The 17,248-nt window shown below is 42.0% G+C and overlaps 2 protein-coding genes across 2 annotated transcripts in view; one reads left to right on the top strand and one right to left on the bottom strand.

Annotated features, from left to right (window-relative positions):
- DNAJC9 (DnaJ heat shock protein family (Hsp40) member C9) overlaps positions 1-5,419 on the top strand; it is a gene marked incomplete at its 5' end in the record, with an annotated part of 7,004 nt that extends 1,585 nt beyond the window's left edge. Inside the window, 2 exons of the mRNA XM_045291696.1 lie at positions 4,560-4,643; positions 4,990-5,419. Of these exons, the coding sequence (XP_045147631.1) occupies positions 4,560-4,643; positions 4,990-5,109 (204 nt within the window). The remainder of the gene's footprint in view (positions 1-4,559; positions 4,644-4,989) is intronic.
- Positions 5,420-6,181: 762 nt separating this feature from the next.
- FAM149B1 (family with sequence similarity 149 member B1) overlaps positions 6,182-17,248 on the bottom strand; it is a 44,724-nt gene continuing 33,657 nt past the window's right edge. Inside the window, exons 8-14 of the mRNA XM_045291695.1 lie at positions 16,897-16,903; positions 15,823-15,929; positions 12,347-12,571; positions 11,123-11,246; positions 10,786-10,911; positions 8,754-8,826; positions 6,182-7,549 (exon numbers count right to left, since the gene is read on the bottom strand). Of these exons, the coding sequence (XP_045147630.1) occupies positions 7,476-7,549; positions 8,754-8,826; positions 10,786-10,911; positions 11,123-11,246; positions 12,347-12,571; positions 15,823-15,929; positions 16,897-16,903 (736 nt within the window). The 3' untranslated portion in view covers positions 6,182-7,475. The remainder of the gene's footprint in view (positions 7,550-8,753; positions 8,827-10,785; positions 10,912-11,122; positions 11,247-12,346; positions 12,572-15,822; positions 15,930-16,896; positions 16,904-17,248) is intronic.

Genomic DNA, 17,248 nt, shown 5'->3' with positions numbered 1-17,248 from the left:
GGGGGGGGTTGGGGATGATTCCTCAGTGCAATTTTTGGGGCCATTTTTCATTAATGCAATTTTCAATGTTCTGAATACATCTTCCTAATAGGTTCCCTTGATTGTCCTGTGCTCTATTGAGAAAAATCAAGATAAGCCTTTAGAAATTCCCCCAGTTTCAATAACCTTCTAACTTGATCCTGTCAGCATTGAAAGTTCATCTTTAAAGTCTCTGACATAAAAGGCTTGATTTATCTAAGAGCAGTGTTTTCATAGACTTATAAAGTTTTGTTAAAAAGTTGATATCGGCCCTGACCTCAGGCAGGCACCCTAAGAAGATTAAAACATTGTATTTCTCAGAGAACTTGTTTGCAGCCATCCACTGACTGCAAAGACATAGTTGAATATATTTTGTTTGGAATAAACCCATGTGTGTATGGCCTGGAACCCTAGTAGCGATGCTATATAGGGTACATGGTATACTAAGACAAATACTAAACTGACTTGATAAAAATCCCACCTAACTGTTTCCACTTAGGTAAACATTTGACATAAAAACGGAAGAGCAGAACTTTTCCTAATTTGGGAATTGCCTATATGTACACCAAAGCAAAAACCTGTTAATGTGTAGATCTCGACTCATGGTGACAGGGTTTCTGGAACTGTAACTCTTTCTGGAAGCAGACTAGCCTTACTTCTCCTGCAGAGTGGCTGATGGTTTTGAACTGCCAAACCTTCTGGTAGCAGCCCAGTGCCTAACCCACAGCACTGCCAGGGCCCCTTAGCTCTGTAATCTTTATTGGAGCTGGTCCCCAACCAGGTCTTTGTTCCTATGGAGCAGCTGGTGGACTCAAACCGCTTACCTTTCAGTTAGTAGTTAAGCACTTAACTACTGCACCATCAAGGAACCTTGCACAGTGTTTTCATCTAACAAAATGAGCGTACCATCTGTATTTTCCCCCTACTATGTTGTGCTTAAGATTTTACTGCATCATTTTGAAGTGGCACTGAAATGGCCTTCCTGTGAGCTGGTTCTTCTGAATCTAGTAAAGCATCTCTCAGGAGGTAAGTAGGCAAGTCCAGGTCCATAGGCTAGATTGGGGAGAAGGTGAAATGGTTTCATGTCTCCTTGATCAGAGGGGGGGTCCCTACAAGACAAGTTTTCTCAGTAACAATCTTAGTCTATTAGGAAGTCTTCCCCCCAAAGGTCCAAAATAGTAGCTTCCTAAGGGATCTAGTGGGCCCGATAAAGTCAGGGCTGAGAGGTCAGCTCAGAAGGTAATGGTGATTGTTTTTTGGGACTCCCAAAGGGAAATACTGATAAGCTTCTCAAAGGACACAGGATGATCATGGAGGCTTATAATGGAGCAGCTGTAAGGAAATGGAGCCTTTTATTAGTGAGGCAAAGGCCAGGAATGCTGTGCTGAAGAATTTTTTCCAATTGTGACAGTGCATGTGGTCATTCTTCAAGGGTGGTCGCAAGAGCTGCCCTTCAAGCCTTACCCCAACCATCCCTGTCCCTGCAGACTTCACTGTGTTCCTTAACCTCACTGCTGCAACAGAACATGACCCACGGTGTCAGCTGAAGAGCACAAAGCTCTTCGTGGGAGGTGAGACATGGAAACACCACCTTCAGGAATAGGCAAACCTAGAGGGAGGGCAGACCAGGAAACAGTAGCTTCACATTAAAAAAAAAAAACCAGTTTTAGCGGCTCTTACAGCTCTTGTAACATCCCATGTATCAGGCATATTTGTACATATGGTGCCATCATTTCCAAAACATTTTATATTTCAGCCCTTGGTATAAGCTCCTTTTTTCCTCTCCCCCCCACAGGTGGATTGATCAATTGTTACTATTATGTATCTTACACTGTCTGTTGTTTCCCTTCACCCACATTTGTTATTCCCTGGGGGGAGGGGCAGCGGGCTATATATCCACCTTGTGATGAGTCCCCATACCCTCATGATGTCACTGTGCCCACTACTGTTCCTGAGGGGGTTATCAGTCTTGAATTCCATGTGTCGAGAGCTCTTACCTGTACCAATGCATGTTCTCTGGTCTAGCCAGATTTGCAAGGTAGTACTGGGGCCTGGTGGGTGGGGGTGGGGGTGGGGAGTATTCAGGAAATATGTGTGTTTTGCCGGTGTTATACTGCACCTTGGTTGACTCGTCCCTTCCTTAGAACCCTTCTGTGGGGGATATCCTCTGGTCCACAGATGGACTTGAGTCTCCACTCCAACTCCCCTCATTCTCATCCATATACTTGTTTTGCATCTTTTGATAGCTGATCCCATGGACACTCCATGATCACACAGGCTGGTGTGTTTCTTCCATGTGGGCTTATTTGCTTCCCTGCTGGATGGATGGAGCTTTACATTTTGATGCTTTTTTAAAAGGTTTCTGTGATTTTGTAGCAATGCTTTGACTTACCCTTTGTTTTTCTGATCACCTTGTGAGAAAAGACTGATGGGAGTTAAGGGAGGGAGTGGATTCTGGGTAACAGGTTTATGACTGTGGTCTTGGGAAATAGTGCCTGGCACCATTACTGCAGTCGTCATTCCTTCCATCTGCTCTGGGAAATAATAGCATGGGGAGCAGTTTAGGGTTTTGGATCTTTAGTGCGTAACCTCATTTTATGAGCTTGAGTATGGGTCTGAAGCATTTAGATTCAAGGTATATGTGAAATAATACTGACATTTTGTGGGTGGGGTGAAAGTTTTGAGTGCTGTCAGACTTGCCTATATAAAAGTCTTGTCATCTCTATTGGAGGTTTGTGGGGTGAGTGGAATGTATATCATCAGTTTTGGCTCAGAAGCTATATCTGCTTAGACTTAATCTGATGGTTTATTTTATGTTGATAGTGTTTTCTCAGGTGAAAACTGAACCAGCTGTATGCCTCATACGATGTGAGCTTCAGAAACTTGCCTCTAGTTTGAAGGGAAACAGGCCTGACTTCCCTCTCTAGGAGGTTTGAGAAGTTGGGGTTGGTCGGGTGGTTGAGATGCAAAGATTTAAGACAGACTTTGCAAGTAAAAGGTGGACACCGCGTGTCTTTATTGGGATAACAAAGTTCTAATACATCATCATTCCCAGTGTCAATAGTATTGATTGCTACTGAAGAAAACTCACAGGTGGTTGGGATATCTTGTGGTTATTACCCTTAAGAAATGAGAAGGCAGACTTATGGGCCTTGCCCAGGATGTTCTGATGGAACTCCTTTTTTTTAAACAATTACCCAAGGAAAATTTATTAAAATAAAAAAGTATTACTGTGAAATCAAGTAATCCTCCTATTCATTGCAGTTGAGTGATTTCTGACCCCTGGCTACCCTGTAAGACAGAGTAGGTCTGTTCTGTAGGGATTCCAAAACAAGTAATCTCTGAGTAGACAGCCTCGTCTTTCTCTTTTAAGTAGTGCTAACCTCGCAGTTCGGAGCCTAACCCACTGCACTACAAGGGCTCCTTGAAATCGAGTAATGTTGAAACTGAGCTTGTAACTTGTTTCTCCTGACAACCTGGGAGAAACCAGGTCTTTTTCAAACCAGGGTTGCTCAGAAGGCTGCCACCAATCACACATGTGAACAGTGTGCAGAGGAGGAGTCTGAAGTGTTTGTATGCTGACCACACTTCTGAGGGCATCTTAGGTGAAGTGACCTTTGTAGCCCAAGGTGTTTCATGATACTGAAATCCTCATGGACTTCTTAGCAAGCAGAAATTAGTCTTACTGCGTGCTCTCAACAGTGCTGCCTTTTATTTATTTTAAAAATCCTTTTTGGGCTGCTCGTACAACTCTTATCACAATCCACACACACGTCCATTGTGTCAAGCACATTGGTACATTTGTTGCCATCATCGTCAGAACATTTTTCTACTTGAGCCCTTGGTATCAGCTCATTTTTCCCCTCCCTTGATAATTTATAAATTTTGTCGTCTTACACTGTCCGGTCTCCCTTCACCCACTTTTTTGTTGTCCATACCCCAGGGAGGGGGTTACATGTAGATCCTTGCAATCGGTTCCCCCTTTCTACCCCACCTTCCCCTTAACCTCCGGGTATTTCTACTCTCATTATTGGTCCTGAGGGTTTATCTGTCCAGTTCTTATGTGTACCAGTGTACATCCTCGGGTAAAGCCAGATTTGTAAGGTAGAATTGGGATCATGATAGAGGGGGAGGGGAAGCATTAAAGAACTAGAGGAAAGTTGTATGTTTCATCTTTGATATACTGCACCCTGACTGACTCGTCTCCTCTGGGACCCTTCTGTAAAGGGATGTCCATTTGCCTACAGTGGGTCCCCACACCACAGTCCACCATTCACAATGATAAGATTTTTTTGTTCTTTGATGCCTGATAACTGATCCCATCAACCCCTCGTGATCACACAGGCTGGTGTTTCTTCCATGTGGACTTTGCTTCTCGGCTAGATGGCCGCTTGTTTATCTTCAGTGCTGCCTTTTAATGCATATTTATAAGGTTTTCTTTTTATTGGAGGGGTTTTTTTGCTCTTATAGCCTTTTCTTTGGGGAAAGTTTGGTCTTAGTACTTGCTAGGATGCCTTGGATTTCACTGGTTTCGGTTTCAGGCGCAGGAGGAGGCTAAAGAAGCAGAGAGGAGCAGGAAGGAGCTGGGGCTTGATGAAGAGACGGACTTGAGAGCAGCCATCCAGGTGAACTTGGCATTCTGTCTGGGAAGGCTGCTACCGCTTTCATGTTCTGATTCCCATTGTACCTATTTTCTTCAGAGCAGATGGTAATGTTCAAGTTTTTCTTTTCTGTTTTTTAAAGATAGATTCCTATACTATATTCACCCTGTTAAAGGTAATTTATAATTCATTGTGGATTTTATATTTTCTCAGAGTTGTACAGCCATTGCCACCAGTTTTGGAAGATTTTTATCAACCCCCAAAATAAACCTTCTACCCATTAGTAATCATCTTCCCATTCTCCCCGCACCCCAGCCCCATGCAACCACTCTATTGTGTTTGAGAGCTTGTGTTTAATCTTTCCAAACAGAGCAGACAAAAGGATCGGCAAAAGGAAATGGATGATTTCCTGGCTCAGATGGAAGCAAAATATTGCAATCCTTCCAAAGGAAGAGGGAAAAAGATGCCCCTCAAGAAAGAAAAGAAATAGTGGGATATCTGTCCTCGAAAGTCCATAGAATCTAACCACACTTGCAGACAGGTGTGGTCAAGATTTGAAGACACCCGTCAACCTGAAAAAACATGTCTTTTCCAGCCTCAATTGTTCAGATCTACGTAAACCGAGCAGAACCTCTCAACCTGCTCTTAGTATTTCCTGGAAGCCACCTGATGCATTTCCTGGAGTCGTCCTCCCATCAGGAATTGAGTGGTGGTGGTTGTAGGGGGAGGGGAGGGCAGAGTATTTCCTAACAGCACTTGTTTCCATGGATCCTCAGTAAATGGAACTGTCTATACTGTTATTAGTGATTGTCATTTTGTCATACTGGAGCAAGCTGTAGAATATTCAGTGATGTACCTGTCTGCTAGAACAAGTACCCAGCAAGATGTCTTCCTTTAAACACTTGCTGACCTTTGAAAAACCTTCCAGTGTGCTTTGCAATGAACCAGCTCTCCTTTTTTGTTTTATTCACCCAGGTTCTAAACTCTATTATTGATGTATAGGAGAAACAGGTGTTCAGAGTCCTTCAAGTATTTTTGTGAGGCAAGTAAAAACTGACATTTTGGGGGTTCTGAAAAAGCATGACCTAGAAAAATCATAAATGGTGTGTAGGTTAGAGACATGGAAGAGCAGTCCCACCAGTAGTGTAGTGCCAAGAGGCTTGAGTTGTGGTCTTGCCTCTAACGGCTGAATGCCCTTGCACACTAGTTTCCTCCTCATCCAAAGCTTAGGGAATTGGAGTAAATGATATCTTAGAAAACCCTCTGACTCTTAAACTTTGAAAGGCAAGCCATGTTGATCCAGCAGTTTGTTGTTGGTTTGTGACAACTGTGCAAATTTTCACTTACATATGAGTTGCTATGTATTCATTAAAATATATAAAAATATTTTTAGGGGGAGTGGGGGGAAAGCTGAAGCCAAGGGCTCAAGTAGAAAGCAAATGTTTTGAGAATGATGAAGGCAACAAATGTGCTTAACACAATGGATGGATGTATGGTTTGTGTTGAGTTGTACGAGCCCCCAGTAAAATGATTAAAAAAATAAATACTGGAACTCAGGAACATAGTTTTAAATATATATATTTTTAGGAATTACCCTACTTAAAATCGGAAACTCCATAGACTAATCTATTTGAACCATATGCCTAAAACAGGCTGAATACCAAAGCTTTGTCATAATTTAGCTAAGAAAACACAGGACACATTGTCAGTTTCTAATTACAAAAAGGTTTAAAAGTTACTGTAATAGTATTAAAAATATAATCTAATGCCAGTTGTTTGAAACATCTCTTTTCATATGACAGCATAAGAACATAGTAAAATTTTAAAGATATCCAGGTTTGTGATCACTCGACTTGTTCATGCTGAAGATATAGTAAGATCTAAAACTGGTATGATAATCAAGATTAGTGTCCAGTGAAATGAAATATGTAAATTTAAGCTATAGTGACAATCACTGCTGCGTTCATGAGCACCCTCAAGAAAAGGTCTATGGTAACATCTGAAGAATGCTAAAGCTCTTGACTGCTGCTGTCTCCCTAACATCAGAAGCCATTTATTGTAGGATATATTTATACCGGACTAATTGCCAGGATTTGTTAATTTTTCAAGGAATTACATCTTGGTGGCTTAATAAAATAGCAAGAGTCTACAAAATATTTTTTAATAGACTTTCCTGCAGTAGGAAATTTGACACAATGAATTTAAGATTTGGAAAATATAGAACCAGTAAGTTATTTTAAGTAGGAATAAGCATAACCTGGTATCAGGCAGGCCATGTGAGGTTGCGCTATCCTATCTGAAAATACTTATGCTGATGTTCATCATGTCTTTGGTTACTCACCCTGCCCCCTTGTCCATGCTTATCTGCCTCTGGGAATAGACATCTAAAGAGAAAAGTTTAGAAATGACATCTATTTGCTGAATTGTTCAAGTGTTTGACCAAGGTGTGTCAAATATGAAATATATTGCTTCAGAAATTAATGTAAGCAGAAGTGTTCCGAAATCAAGTCAGTTATTTGCTGGATTTTTGTGTGTATACATATTCAAAAAATTCTACAATAGTTGAATTGATCACTATTAACAGCCTGAGGTATGCTTTGGGCATAATTACTCATTGTTCTTTGGGCATGAATATTTCCGTATACTGAAAGAGAGTAACTGGAAATAGAAACAATTACCCGTGTAATCTTTGGCAGATAATTCTGTTACAGTTCCTCAGTTAACCAAAATTAACTTCATGGTTTCAAAATTTTCTTCTACAAGCTCTGCCTGTTACCATGGGCAGATGATAACACTGGTTCGTTCCATCTTCAGACGTGTTCCCTGCAGCCGGACACCACGTTCTTCTCATTTGCCTTATGGTCCCTGCCTGGTTCTAGAGACTGGTCCACCTCTGCTTTGAGATTTTGTAGACCCATGTAAGTGTGGACCTGTCAGACCAAGATGAAATCACATTAGTAAACATTTTAGATTCAGTAATCTCAAAAGGTTATTTAAGGGCTTTTTAACATTTGGATTTTAATTTTGGAGACAGGAATAAAGTAGTAATATAGTAACCAAGGCAATAGAAAATGCTTTGTCATGTAAAAACTTCAATATTAAAACACAGTTCGAGAAGCAAGCCCACTAATTAAAAAAGACCAAGATGACAGTTTCATTTAGTATCAGTTAATAAATGCCACACCTGCCCACTAAAGGCTGAATGCACTAACCTGGCTTGGAGGCAACATTGCTTTCCTGAGAGTGCCGTGAGAAACCGACCAATAGTGCTTCTAAGAACTGAACTGAATGTCACATGGACTACAAAGATGGTTCCTGCACTTGCAGTTCATCTGACCAGTACTTCTAAATCTCACCGTTGGCATGATGAGAATGACCTTGAGGCAGTCAGAAGGCCATTCTAGAAGGAATTAAGCCATTCCTAAATTAGCTCCTTCCCCTCCTCTGTTCACAAGTGTCTATAGATTAAATCTAGAGCTCGAAAAGAGTTCATGAGAGATCAGGGTCTGAGCAGATCTTGACCGACTAGAATTTTTCTTCTTAAATTTAATCTGTGTTGCCTACATAATAAAAGCCATGACATGTTCTGGATATTATGAAAATGACCTATGGTTTGATTTCCCCCACCCCACCCCCTAGGTTTTAAAAACAGGCTTTATATTATGCTACGAGATAGAAAAATTTGGGATTTTCTGGCTCCAAGCAGTAGATCACTATTAGTTATACCTGTCTTCCAGAATTAGTTTGAAATGGCTTATAAAGATGTACCGTTTCCCTAAGAAAAAGACAGTGTCTGATATTAATTTTTGCTCCCCAAAATGCGCTAGGCCTTATTTTCAGGGGATGTCTTATTTTTCCATGAAGAATACGGTGACATTTACTGTTTTATTAAGAGACCTCGCACTTCCTGTCTCCTCTGTGGCCAACAGGAAGCTGCGCTGCAGCGCCCGCAGCTAAGATCCAGAGTCACGGTAGCTGGGGGGCGGGGCGGCTTATATTTCAGTGAGAGGCAAAATTAAGTAGGTCTTATTTTCAGGGAAACGGTAGGAAAACCAAATGTGAGGAAATCAAGGAAAATAAGCACAGAGGAAAATGAGACAAAGACAGGATGTTGGCATATCCAAGCAGCTTTACCAGCAGGTCCCCTGCCAGGACGGGCCTGATGAGGATATTCAGTGGCACACGAGTGACGGTACTGTGTGTCCGGCTGAAAGAAAAGACGGGACATTCACAAAGTGACTCCTCCCAAAGGTAAAACGAGTCCGACAACAGGGAAGAAAAGCATCTGGCAAGCTGCGGCCGAGTCGGCTGCTGCAACCAGCGACTTCAGAGCAGAGTCGCCGAGCCGGAGCCGCCCTACACAGCCACTTCTTGACTTGCAAAATAAATTCTATAACGTTATGAATATAAAAATCATAGCACTTAAAATAATCCACGTGGTTTAATACTGCAGTTACATTCTAAAGGTCTTAGCTTCTCAATTGCCTAATGATTCAAATAACAGAACTGGCCCTTTCAGCAACATTGGAGCACTCAGGATGGTGCCTCATTTCAGATGTCAGCTACATTCCACCCCTTTATGAAACAAGCATTCCAAAGTTACCTCAAGGAATTTAAAAACAATGACCAAATTATTAAAATACATAGATAGCCCCTCCCCCGCAAAAAAAGCTTTAAAGCATTATCCTGCTGGGGTTTTTAGAATTAAATCCCCTCCCCCCTGAAAAAAGAAAGAAATCGCTGTTCCCTGTCAAAGTACTGGTACCCAGAGATTTAAGAATTAGCCTGGAAAGCCCATAGATTATTCCGGCTGTAGGCATTGTGGGCCTAACAACTTCTGCTCTGGCATAAAGGCAGCCACCGACAGTACATTAGTGATGACGCCTGTGTCCAACAACACAAGTGTGGCTATTTCCCAAAACACTATGAAAGCAAGCATGATTATAAACGAATGGCCAGGGAATCGTGCCAAGGAGCAAAGTGCTAGTGTGGCAGTGACAGGCGTAGGACTCAAATCTTCCTCTGAATTATAGCCATCATTAATTACTTTGAATAACTCCCTTTGTAAGACAGCAAAGTAGGGGAAAGGGTGCAACTTTTACTTGTTACTATAAAACATGAAAAAATAACATTCTACAGGGAAGCAACAGCAGGAATACCCACCCTTCCCCCGGCCCTTGCTTTAGGTGTCTCTCTCCCTAGATCATTCCTCTTGAGAATCCCATTCATTATGCCCGCACTCCTCGTCCGGAAAGATCCTCTGTGAAGGTGTTTAGCTGGTGTGGTCTAAGGGTGGTGAGTATGGGTAAGCTGACCAGAAACCCACCATCTCAGACACTTGCAGGATGGCATGTCGGATCCTGATTCCTGGCACTAAGTGTGGTTGCCACAAAACAGATGCTATAAGGCAGTGATTCTCAACCTTCCTTATGCCATGACCTTTAATACAGTTCCTCCTGTTGTGGCCACTCACCCATAAAATTATTTTTTTTACTACTTCATAACTGTAATTTTGTTACTGTTAGGAATTGAGTGACCCCTGTGAAAGGGTCGTTTGACCCCCAAAGGGGTTGTGACCTACAGGTTGAGAACTGCTGCTATAAGGTTTAGCTCTTGGCCTTCAGCCAAAGTCAGTACCTGACCCTGTATTTCCCGAGCAGGTCTTTTCTACTGTTTCCGAGTAAAGGGCTAGCACGTGCACGGTAACCAGTGCGGGAACCTCAATGCTCCAACCGTGACTGAAGAACAGGGAAGACCTCTCTCACCACCTCCCAGCCCCTACCATAATCTGATCCCACGTTTGCTATAACTTCCCTATTAGAAGGGCTAGAGAGCTGAGTTGTGCTAATGTGAAACACATTGGAATGTATGAATGATAAAGTTTAAGCAATTTAAAATTTGGATAGTCAAAATGATGTAATTCACCCATAAGACATCTTACCCCCCAAAAGAAGAGAATTCCTAGTACTTCAGTGAGTTGCAGGGGCCAATTACAATTTTAGCAAACTGTGTCTACAACACTACTTTTATCAGAAACTCAATTTTTATTCTTGGAAATCATTAGGTCATTATCTAAGGTCTTAAGAATCTGGCAGACCAAAAAAAAAAAAAAATTCCCGTTCCCTTTTGCAGCTATTAACACCATAGAGGAAGTATGCCACTCTACCAGAAAGGACTGAGTTGTGTTGGGCCTGGAGAAAAAGTCTGGTAAGAGGAGCCTCTCCTGGGGCTGCTGATGGTTCAGCTCGTCCACCACAGCGCTTCGAGCTCGACTGGATTCACTGTGAGCTTTCTGCAGAGGAATTAAAATGGACAGAAACTGTTTAAACTGTAGGAGGACCAGTGCATGTCCTAAAGCAACCAAGCTCAACTGTCATAAACCAAAGCTTAGCTTGTACTTGGGTCAAAATCCAGAATCAATCTGGCCAGAGCTCAAATTCTGCACAATTACTGCCATGGGTTTTATAACAAGCACATGGGAAGGGAATGTGAAGGGGACTTACCATTTGCCTCTGTGGCCCCAGAGCACTCAGATGTTCCACCTCTGCGGTGCCAATAGGTGGCAGCAAGTTATTTCGACTCAGGGGCAAGGGTGAGGGAGAGGAGAGTGAGTCAGTTGTCCCAGGGCTGGAAATCCCACCAGAGACACACCAAGACACAAGAGCATCAAGTTAGAAGAATATCCGCAAATTGAAGATACAAGTAAATGAAGCTGGTGATTTTAATGTCATGAACAGTAAGCTTTCAGTGGCCTATGTTTTAAAATCTCAGATATTTGGGTATCATTTATACCTAAGACAGTAAATCTTAGTGATTCTTACTGAAAATATTTTCCCACCCTTCATTCACTTTATCCATCCTGTATTACCTAAGACAGGAAGTGAAATTTGAATATCTCCAGGGCCCAGCAGAAACAGCAACTTATTTGTAAACTTGAGGGGGGGGAGGGAGGCGAAGCGATGTCAGAAGGAGGAAATGAACAGGCAAGCTAGAAGTCTGCAGGTATTGATGGCTGTCAGTGTCAGAGCTGTGAGCAGGGGAGAACACTGGTGGCCTGAACAGATTCCTGGTATCTTTGGATACCCCTCTTGGGGAGTCCACTGGAATGAACTTTAATAAGAAATCGAAAAATCAAAAAATAACATGTTGGGAGAGAAGTACACAGGTTTAACTTAAAAGCGGAATTTAAAATATAATTGTGCTTTGTCATCTCATATCTTTGAGCATGGGTTCTAGAAACGAATTATCCTATGTCTTATGATTTACCAGCTCGTGAAGAAAAAGTGTCTTACGAAGTAGTTTCCAGATAGTTTTGCATAGACTCAGAGTGCTAAGTGAATGAAGGGTGGTAAAAGAATACTTTTAGTATTCCTTCCTAAAAATCACTAAGATACATTTCTTCTAGTATATAAGCTACTAAAGTTTATAAAGTTTTCACTGCCAGAAGAATAAGCAAATCTCAATGATAAAGGGAACTAGTATTTTGGGAACTTCATTGAGCAAGTTCCCATATAACTAGCATGCTAGCCACATTTGATGTAAAACAATAAAATGACCAAATATGCATATTCCATTAAAACATACCCCATATTTTCCAATGTATTAGAGTCAAGCCAATATGCATCATAAAAATATTTACTGATTAGTTTCTAGGTATAGATTTATATCCTATTTTTATTTAACTTTTATTACTTTATCAGTTTCCAGAAAGTTGCTTTGAAACCTACCCTCGAGTTCCTCTGACGAGTTCTTCCACAGGTCTTGGGGTCCCAGTGCATGAAAGACTTGTGCTAATTGGATGGAGGGTACGTGGTAGGGGGTTTCGTCTCCTGATGGACTGCATTGTGTATGACAGAGATGATGTACTAAACTCCAAGGCTCGATTGGGCCAGTTTCGGGTCGAAACGATGGTACTGGACCCAGGTCTCATAAGTAGCTTGTCATCAAGATCTCTATTGGCCAAATGAGAAACCCACAATGTAATCGACATCACTGTGTACAGGGAAACATGCCTCAATGGTATAAAACTCTTGAACTCTACATTATACAAAAGGGGGAGAAAAGCCAAACTGAAACCCTTCAATAAGGACCCAGTCTCCTGAAGAAATTCTAGCTCAGGCAAGAAAATCTGTTCTGAAAAATAAGGCATTCTTTCGCGGAACTGGAATGGAGGTCTAGAAAAGCACTTGCCACCACAGCCAAATCTTCAGTCCCCCACGCGGTCTAGGGATGCGATTTTTAACAGATCGGGCGCCACTCTTTTACGCTGGAGGAACATCTGGAGGAACATTGCTGCTTGGGAGCAGCTGTCCCAGTGATGGGAGTCCGCAGGAGCAGGAGTTTGGATCTGGGTTCCTTGGAAAGCTGGAAGCAGGCAAAGGGTCCAGAGTCTTTTTAGGGCAGTGGGACTACAATCCACCTGCATTTACATAACCAGCTGTGAAATAAGAGAAGCTACCTTCTTCTATAATTAACAAACAAAATACCAAACCAAAGAAGTCCAGTGTCTTTAACACCACTACAATGTCAGGTTTGGGTTTTTATTTTTAAGGTGGGTGAGAGGAAGTGAGACTCAATTATATGACCTTCAAGAGGCACACGTTTGTACAATGAAGTGGCAGGCACGTAAGAGCTCAGCTCTTCCATTTGCTCCTGGGGCTTAAGTCAGTTTCTCAGCCTTTCATTTTGGTGCCCTTAGCACTGGAGGTAACCTGATGGCAGCACCAACTCAAAAAGAAAGGCTTAGGGGCAGAATAGGAGGTGAGAGTGGATGCACAGTGTGAAGAATGCCATCACTGTCACTGGGTGGTGCATGCTGGGATGGGTGCAGTTTGTTGGGCATGACTGCAGAAACAAACCCAAATACACCAGTGTTTCAAATAAACAGTGTTTGAAAGATTTTGAAGGGGGAGTGCCCAATAAGAAATAGGGTGAATTTTTGAATATTATGATCTTTCCCTTCTTCCCTAACCATCCATGTCATAGATTCTCACTCACTAACATCTTGTGCGTCTAAGTTTCATACATTGCTGGTGGGAATGCAAAATGACAGAATTGCTTTGAAAAACCATGTGGCAGTTTCTTATAAATGTAAACATACACCTATCCTATGACTCAACAATTTACTTTTAGGTTTGATCTAAAAGAATCAAAAACATAAACTACTTGCCATGGAGTTAAATCTGACTCATAGTGACCCTCCAGGTTAGGGTAGAACTGGCCCTGTGGATTTCTGAGACTGTAACTCTTTAGGGGAGTAGAAAGCTTCATCTTTCAACCATGGAGTAGCTGGGAGATTCAAACTGCAGATGCTGTGGTTGGCAGCATAACACTAACTACTGCACCACTAGGGCTCCTGACCTAAAATAAATAAGACCATAATCCAGGTAAACAAGATGTATGTAGCAATATTTATGGTGTCTTCATTCATATTAACCCTAACCTGAAAATAATCCAAGTGCCCATTAATAGGATAATGAATAAACGTATTGTGGTCTATTCTTGCAATGGAATGCCACGTGGCAAACAAAGAGCCTGGACCACTGTTACATTTGGATTTGAAAAATATTGAGCAAAATTAGCCAGACACAGAACCCATTTAACCCATGACGATACACAGCAGAGTAATCATCGCCAAAGGAGGAGCTGGAAGGTGCACGAGCGCTTTCTCTAGTGATGAAAATGTTCTGCATCTTCATTAGGGAGATGGCGACGTGGGGTATACACATTGATCAAATTTATCAAGTTACAAACTTAAAATCTACATTGCACTAGATACAAATTTTACTATAATTTACAAAAAGAGAGTCTAAAATAAAACCTTGCTTCCTTTCTCACTTATTTCCAATTGCTCAAATCTCCAGAAATTCTTTTTTTTTAAAGTCATTTTATTGGGGGCTCATACAACTCATCATAATCCATACATACATCAATTGTATAAAGCACATTTGTACATCTCCAGAAATTATTAATCTGGTATTCAAATACCTCCACAATCTGGTCCCAACTTTCTTTGGTCTCATTATCTCTCCTGTTCCACAAATCACATCATGGCCTATTTTAATTCTGTAAGATTGCCAATGATCTTTAGTAGCACTAAAGTTCTGACACATGCCTGGCTTTCTTACTGTAGCAAAAACAATCTGCTTCCTCTAATGTTTAGTATTTTCTTATCTCCAAACATAGTCCCACACTACTCCTCCCATCTAGAAAGGCAAGACTGTTCTCTGCTAATCAAAATCCCTATCATCCAAACACAAGTTAAAAGTCTCTTTTATGCCTCCAGTGAACGCCCTCTGTCCACAGTCGAGAGATGGGAGGAGTGGTTACTAAACAGTGCATTGGGGAGGAGTACAGATCAGGCATACATTTGACTTGGAACAGTTAAAACTTTGTTGATTTGTCTCTGATGCATGTTGGTCACCCTCATGAAGTTGTCTTATATGTTTTCCTATGTTTTGGTATATGAACCCCAGGCCTGATGACCCTATAGAGAAAGCCAAGTAGAATAAGGAAGGCTTTTTTTTTTTGTGGGGGGGGGGGTGTCTTGTGGTGGGGGGTAGTAAAAGGGAGACGATGTCAAGGAATCCAGGAAGAATAAAAATGTTTGGAAACTGATTGTGGTGGCAATTGTACCATTCTGCTTAACTGTTGAATGTTCTATGTATTAACTCCCAGTTAATCATACGATTTTTTTTTTTAAGTCTCTATTTTGCCTCCAAAAGCTTCCCGAGTGTATGGCTCCCATTACATTCATCCTGGACACCATGCACTTGACATTCACTCATCAAATGCCCTATATGGTTACAATTCCTGATGCCTGTGGGTGTATCCTTGCTTTCCCACTGCTTTATCAGTTCCCTGAAGTGGAGACCACGCCTCTTAGATCTTTGTCTTCCCAACCTTCTCTGCGGCTCAACACATACACACTGACTGACCGACCTTGACTTCCATTTATTTCTTAATGGTCTACTTAAACTATAAGAACCAATGCTGTCAAGCTAACTCTGATTCACAGAGACGCTGCAGAGCAGAGTAGAACTGCCACAGAGTTCCCGAGGCTGTAAATCTTTATGGAGGCATTTGGCGATAACGTTCTTCCCAGAGTGGCTGGTAGGTTGGAACCACCAATCTTCGAGTTAGCAGCCAAGCACCTAACCACTGCACCACTAGGGCTCAGCTAATAAAATATTTTTTTCCTTACAGGAGCTTGTCCATTAGGGAGAGATTTCTCGGTTGCAGCGGCATCCCATGGACCAAGAGACCATTCACATTTGGCTGATGACTGCTTGCTGCTTGACAGAGACTCATCTATGTGTCAAAAGAAGATGTTACTCATTATTGGCTGGTGAAGATCATGTGCTTGGTTTCCCCACTTTGCCAAAAGTTACTATTTGCAATCGATGCCATTCTTGTCCTGGCCCTAGGTTTTGTAACATATTGGACAGCAGCCATAGCTGGGGGCCTAAGTCTACAGTTAAACGACTAAGTCAGAGCCCCTGTCTTTCCACTCTCATGCTAATTGACACTTTCTGGAGGAAGCCTGACCAACCTGTATGAGAACAAGTAACAGCTACTCCCTTAAGGGGGAGAGAGCTTATTATGATTATTTACCTTTCATTAGAAAATAAGAAAAATCACAAGTAAAATATGGAACAAAAAATAGAGAAAAAAAGGGAGGGAGTGCATAAATTCTAAATTTGTTTCCTCTCTTACTATCATCACACAATCCTACATTCTGCATAAACTGATCTTTTCTCCTTCACTCCTCAGCCCGGGGGCGCTCTGAAGACGTAAGGCATTTCATGCAGGGAGTTCACCTTAGCTGCTCTAATGTTAGAATTTAAGCATGCGTGGTCTGACCTTGCCGCTCCAGAGCCCCGCGTGTTCCCCCTGAGGTCACTGGCACCTCTCCGCCTCCTCCCTAGAAGACGGTTTCTTCCATCTTTCTCAACCTCTCCTTCCGCTGTCCACTAGCAAACAGGCCACCCAAACCACAGCCCTATGACCCAACGCTGTCGCATTAATTCTGACTCAGAGTGAACCTATAGGACAGACTGGAACTGCCTCTTGGTTTTCGGAGGCCATAATCCTTAATGGAAGCAGACTGCCACATCTTAATCCCATGGAGCAGCAGGCTTAATTGCAGCACCACCAGGCTCTTGGAACCACAAACAGGCGAATGTACCTGGCAGAATTATTTAACCATCACTACAGGAATCTGCTTTGTCTCCACATGTGAGATTTACTCACTGCCACTGTGTCAATTCCAACTCACGGTGAGCCTGTAGGACAGGGGAACGGTGCCCCAGTGACGGTCCAAGACTGTAACTCTGTATGGGAATAGAAAGCCCTTCTTTCTTGGAATGGCTTCAAATTGTTGACTTTCTGGTTATGTTTAAATAACCCTTTTATGAATTTAGTTGCATAATATCTAGTCAACTTTCCAACAAAGCTTTTGACTAGATCTGGTAGTAAAACAAAAGACTGATGAGCATGACCCAAGAATTACAAAAACTCAAACTCACTGCCGTCGAGTCAACCCTGACTCACAGCAGCCCGTAGGACAGCGCAGAGGGCGGTTTCCAAGGCTACAGATCTTTACCGGAGCAGAAAGCTTCATCTTCCTC

Source organism: Echinops telfairi, unplaced genomic scaffold (assembly GCF_000313985.2).
Source record: "Echinops telfairi isolate 266 unplaced genomic scaffold, ASM31398v2 ScPeMD7_70;HRSCAF=299, whole genome shotgun sequence".
Classification (NCBI taxonomy): Eukaryota; Metazoa; Chordata; class Mammalia; order Afrosoricida; family Tenrecidae; genus Echinops; species Echinops telfairi.
Note: the sequence above shows the minus strand (reverse complement) of the source record. Positions and strands in the feature narration are given on the sequence as shown.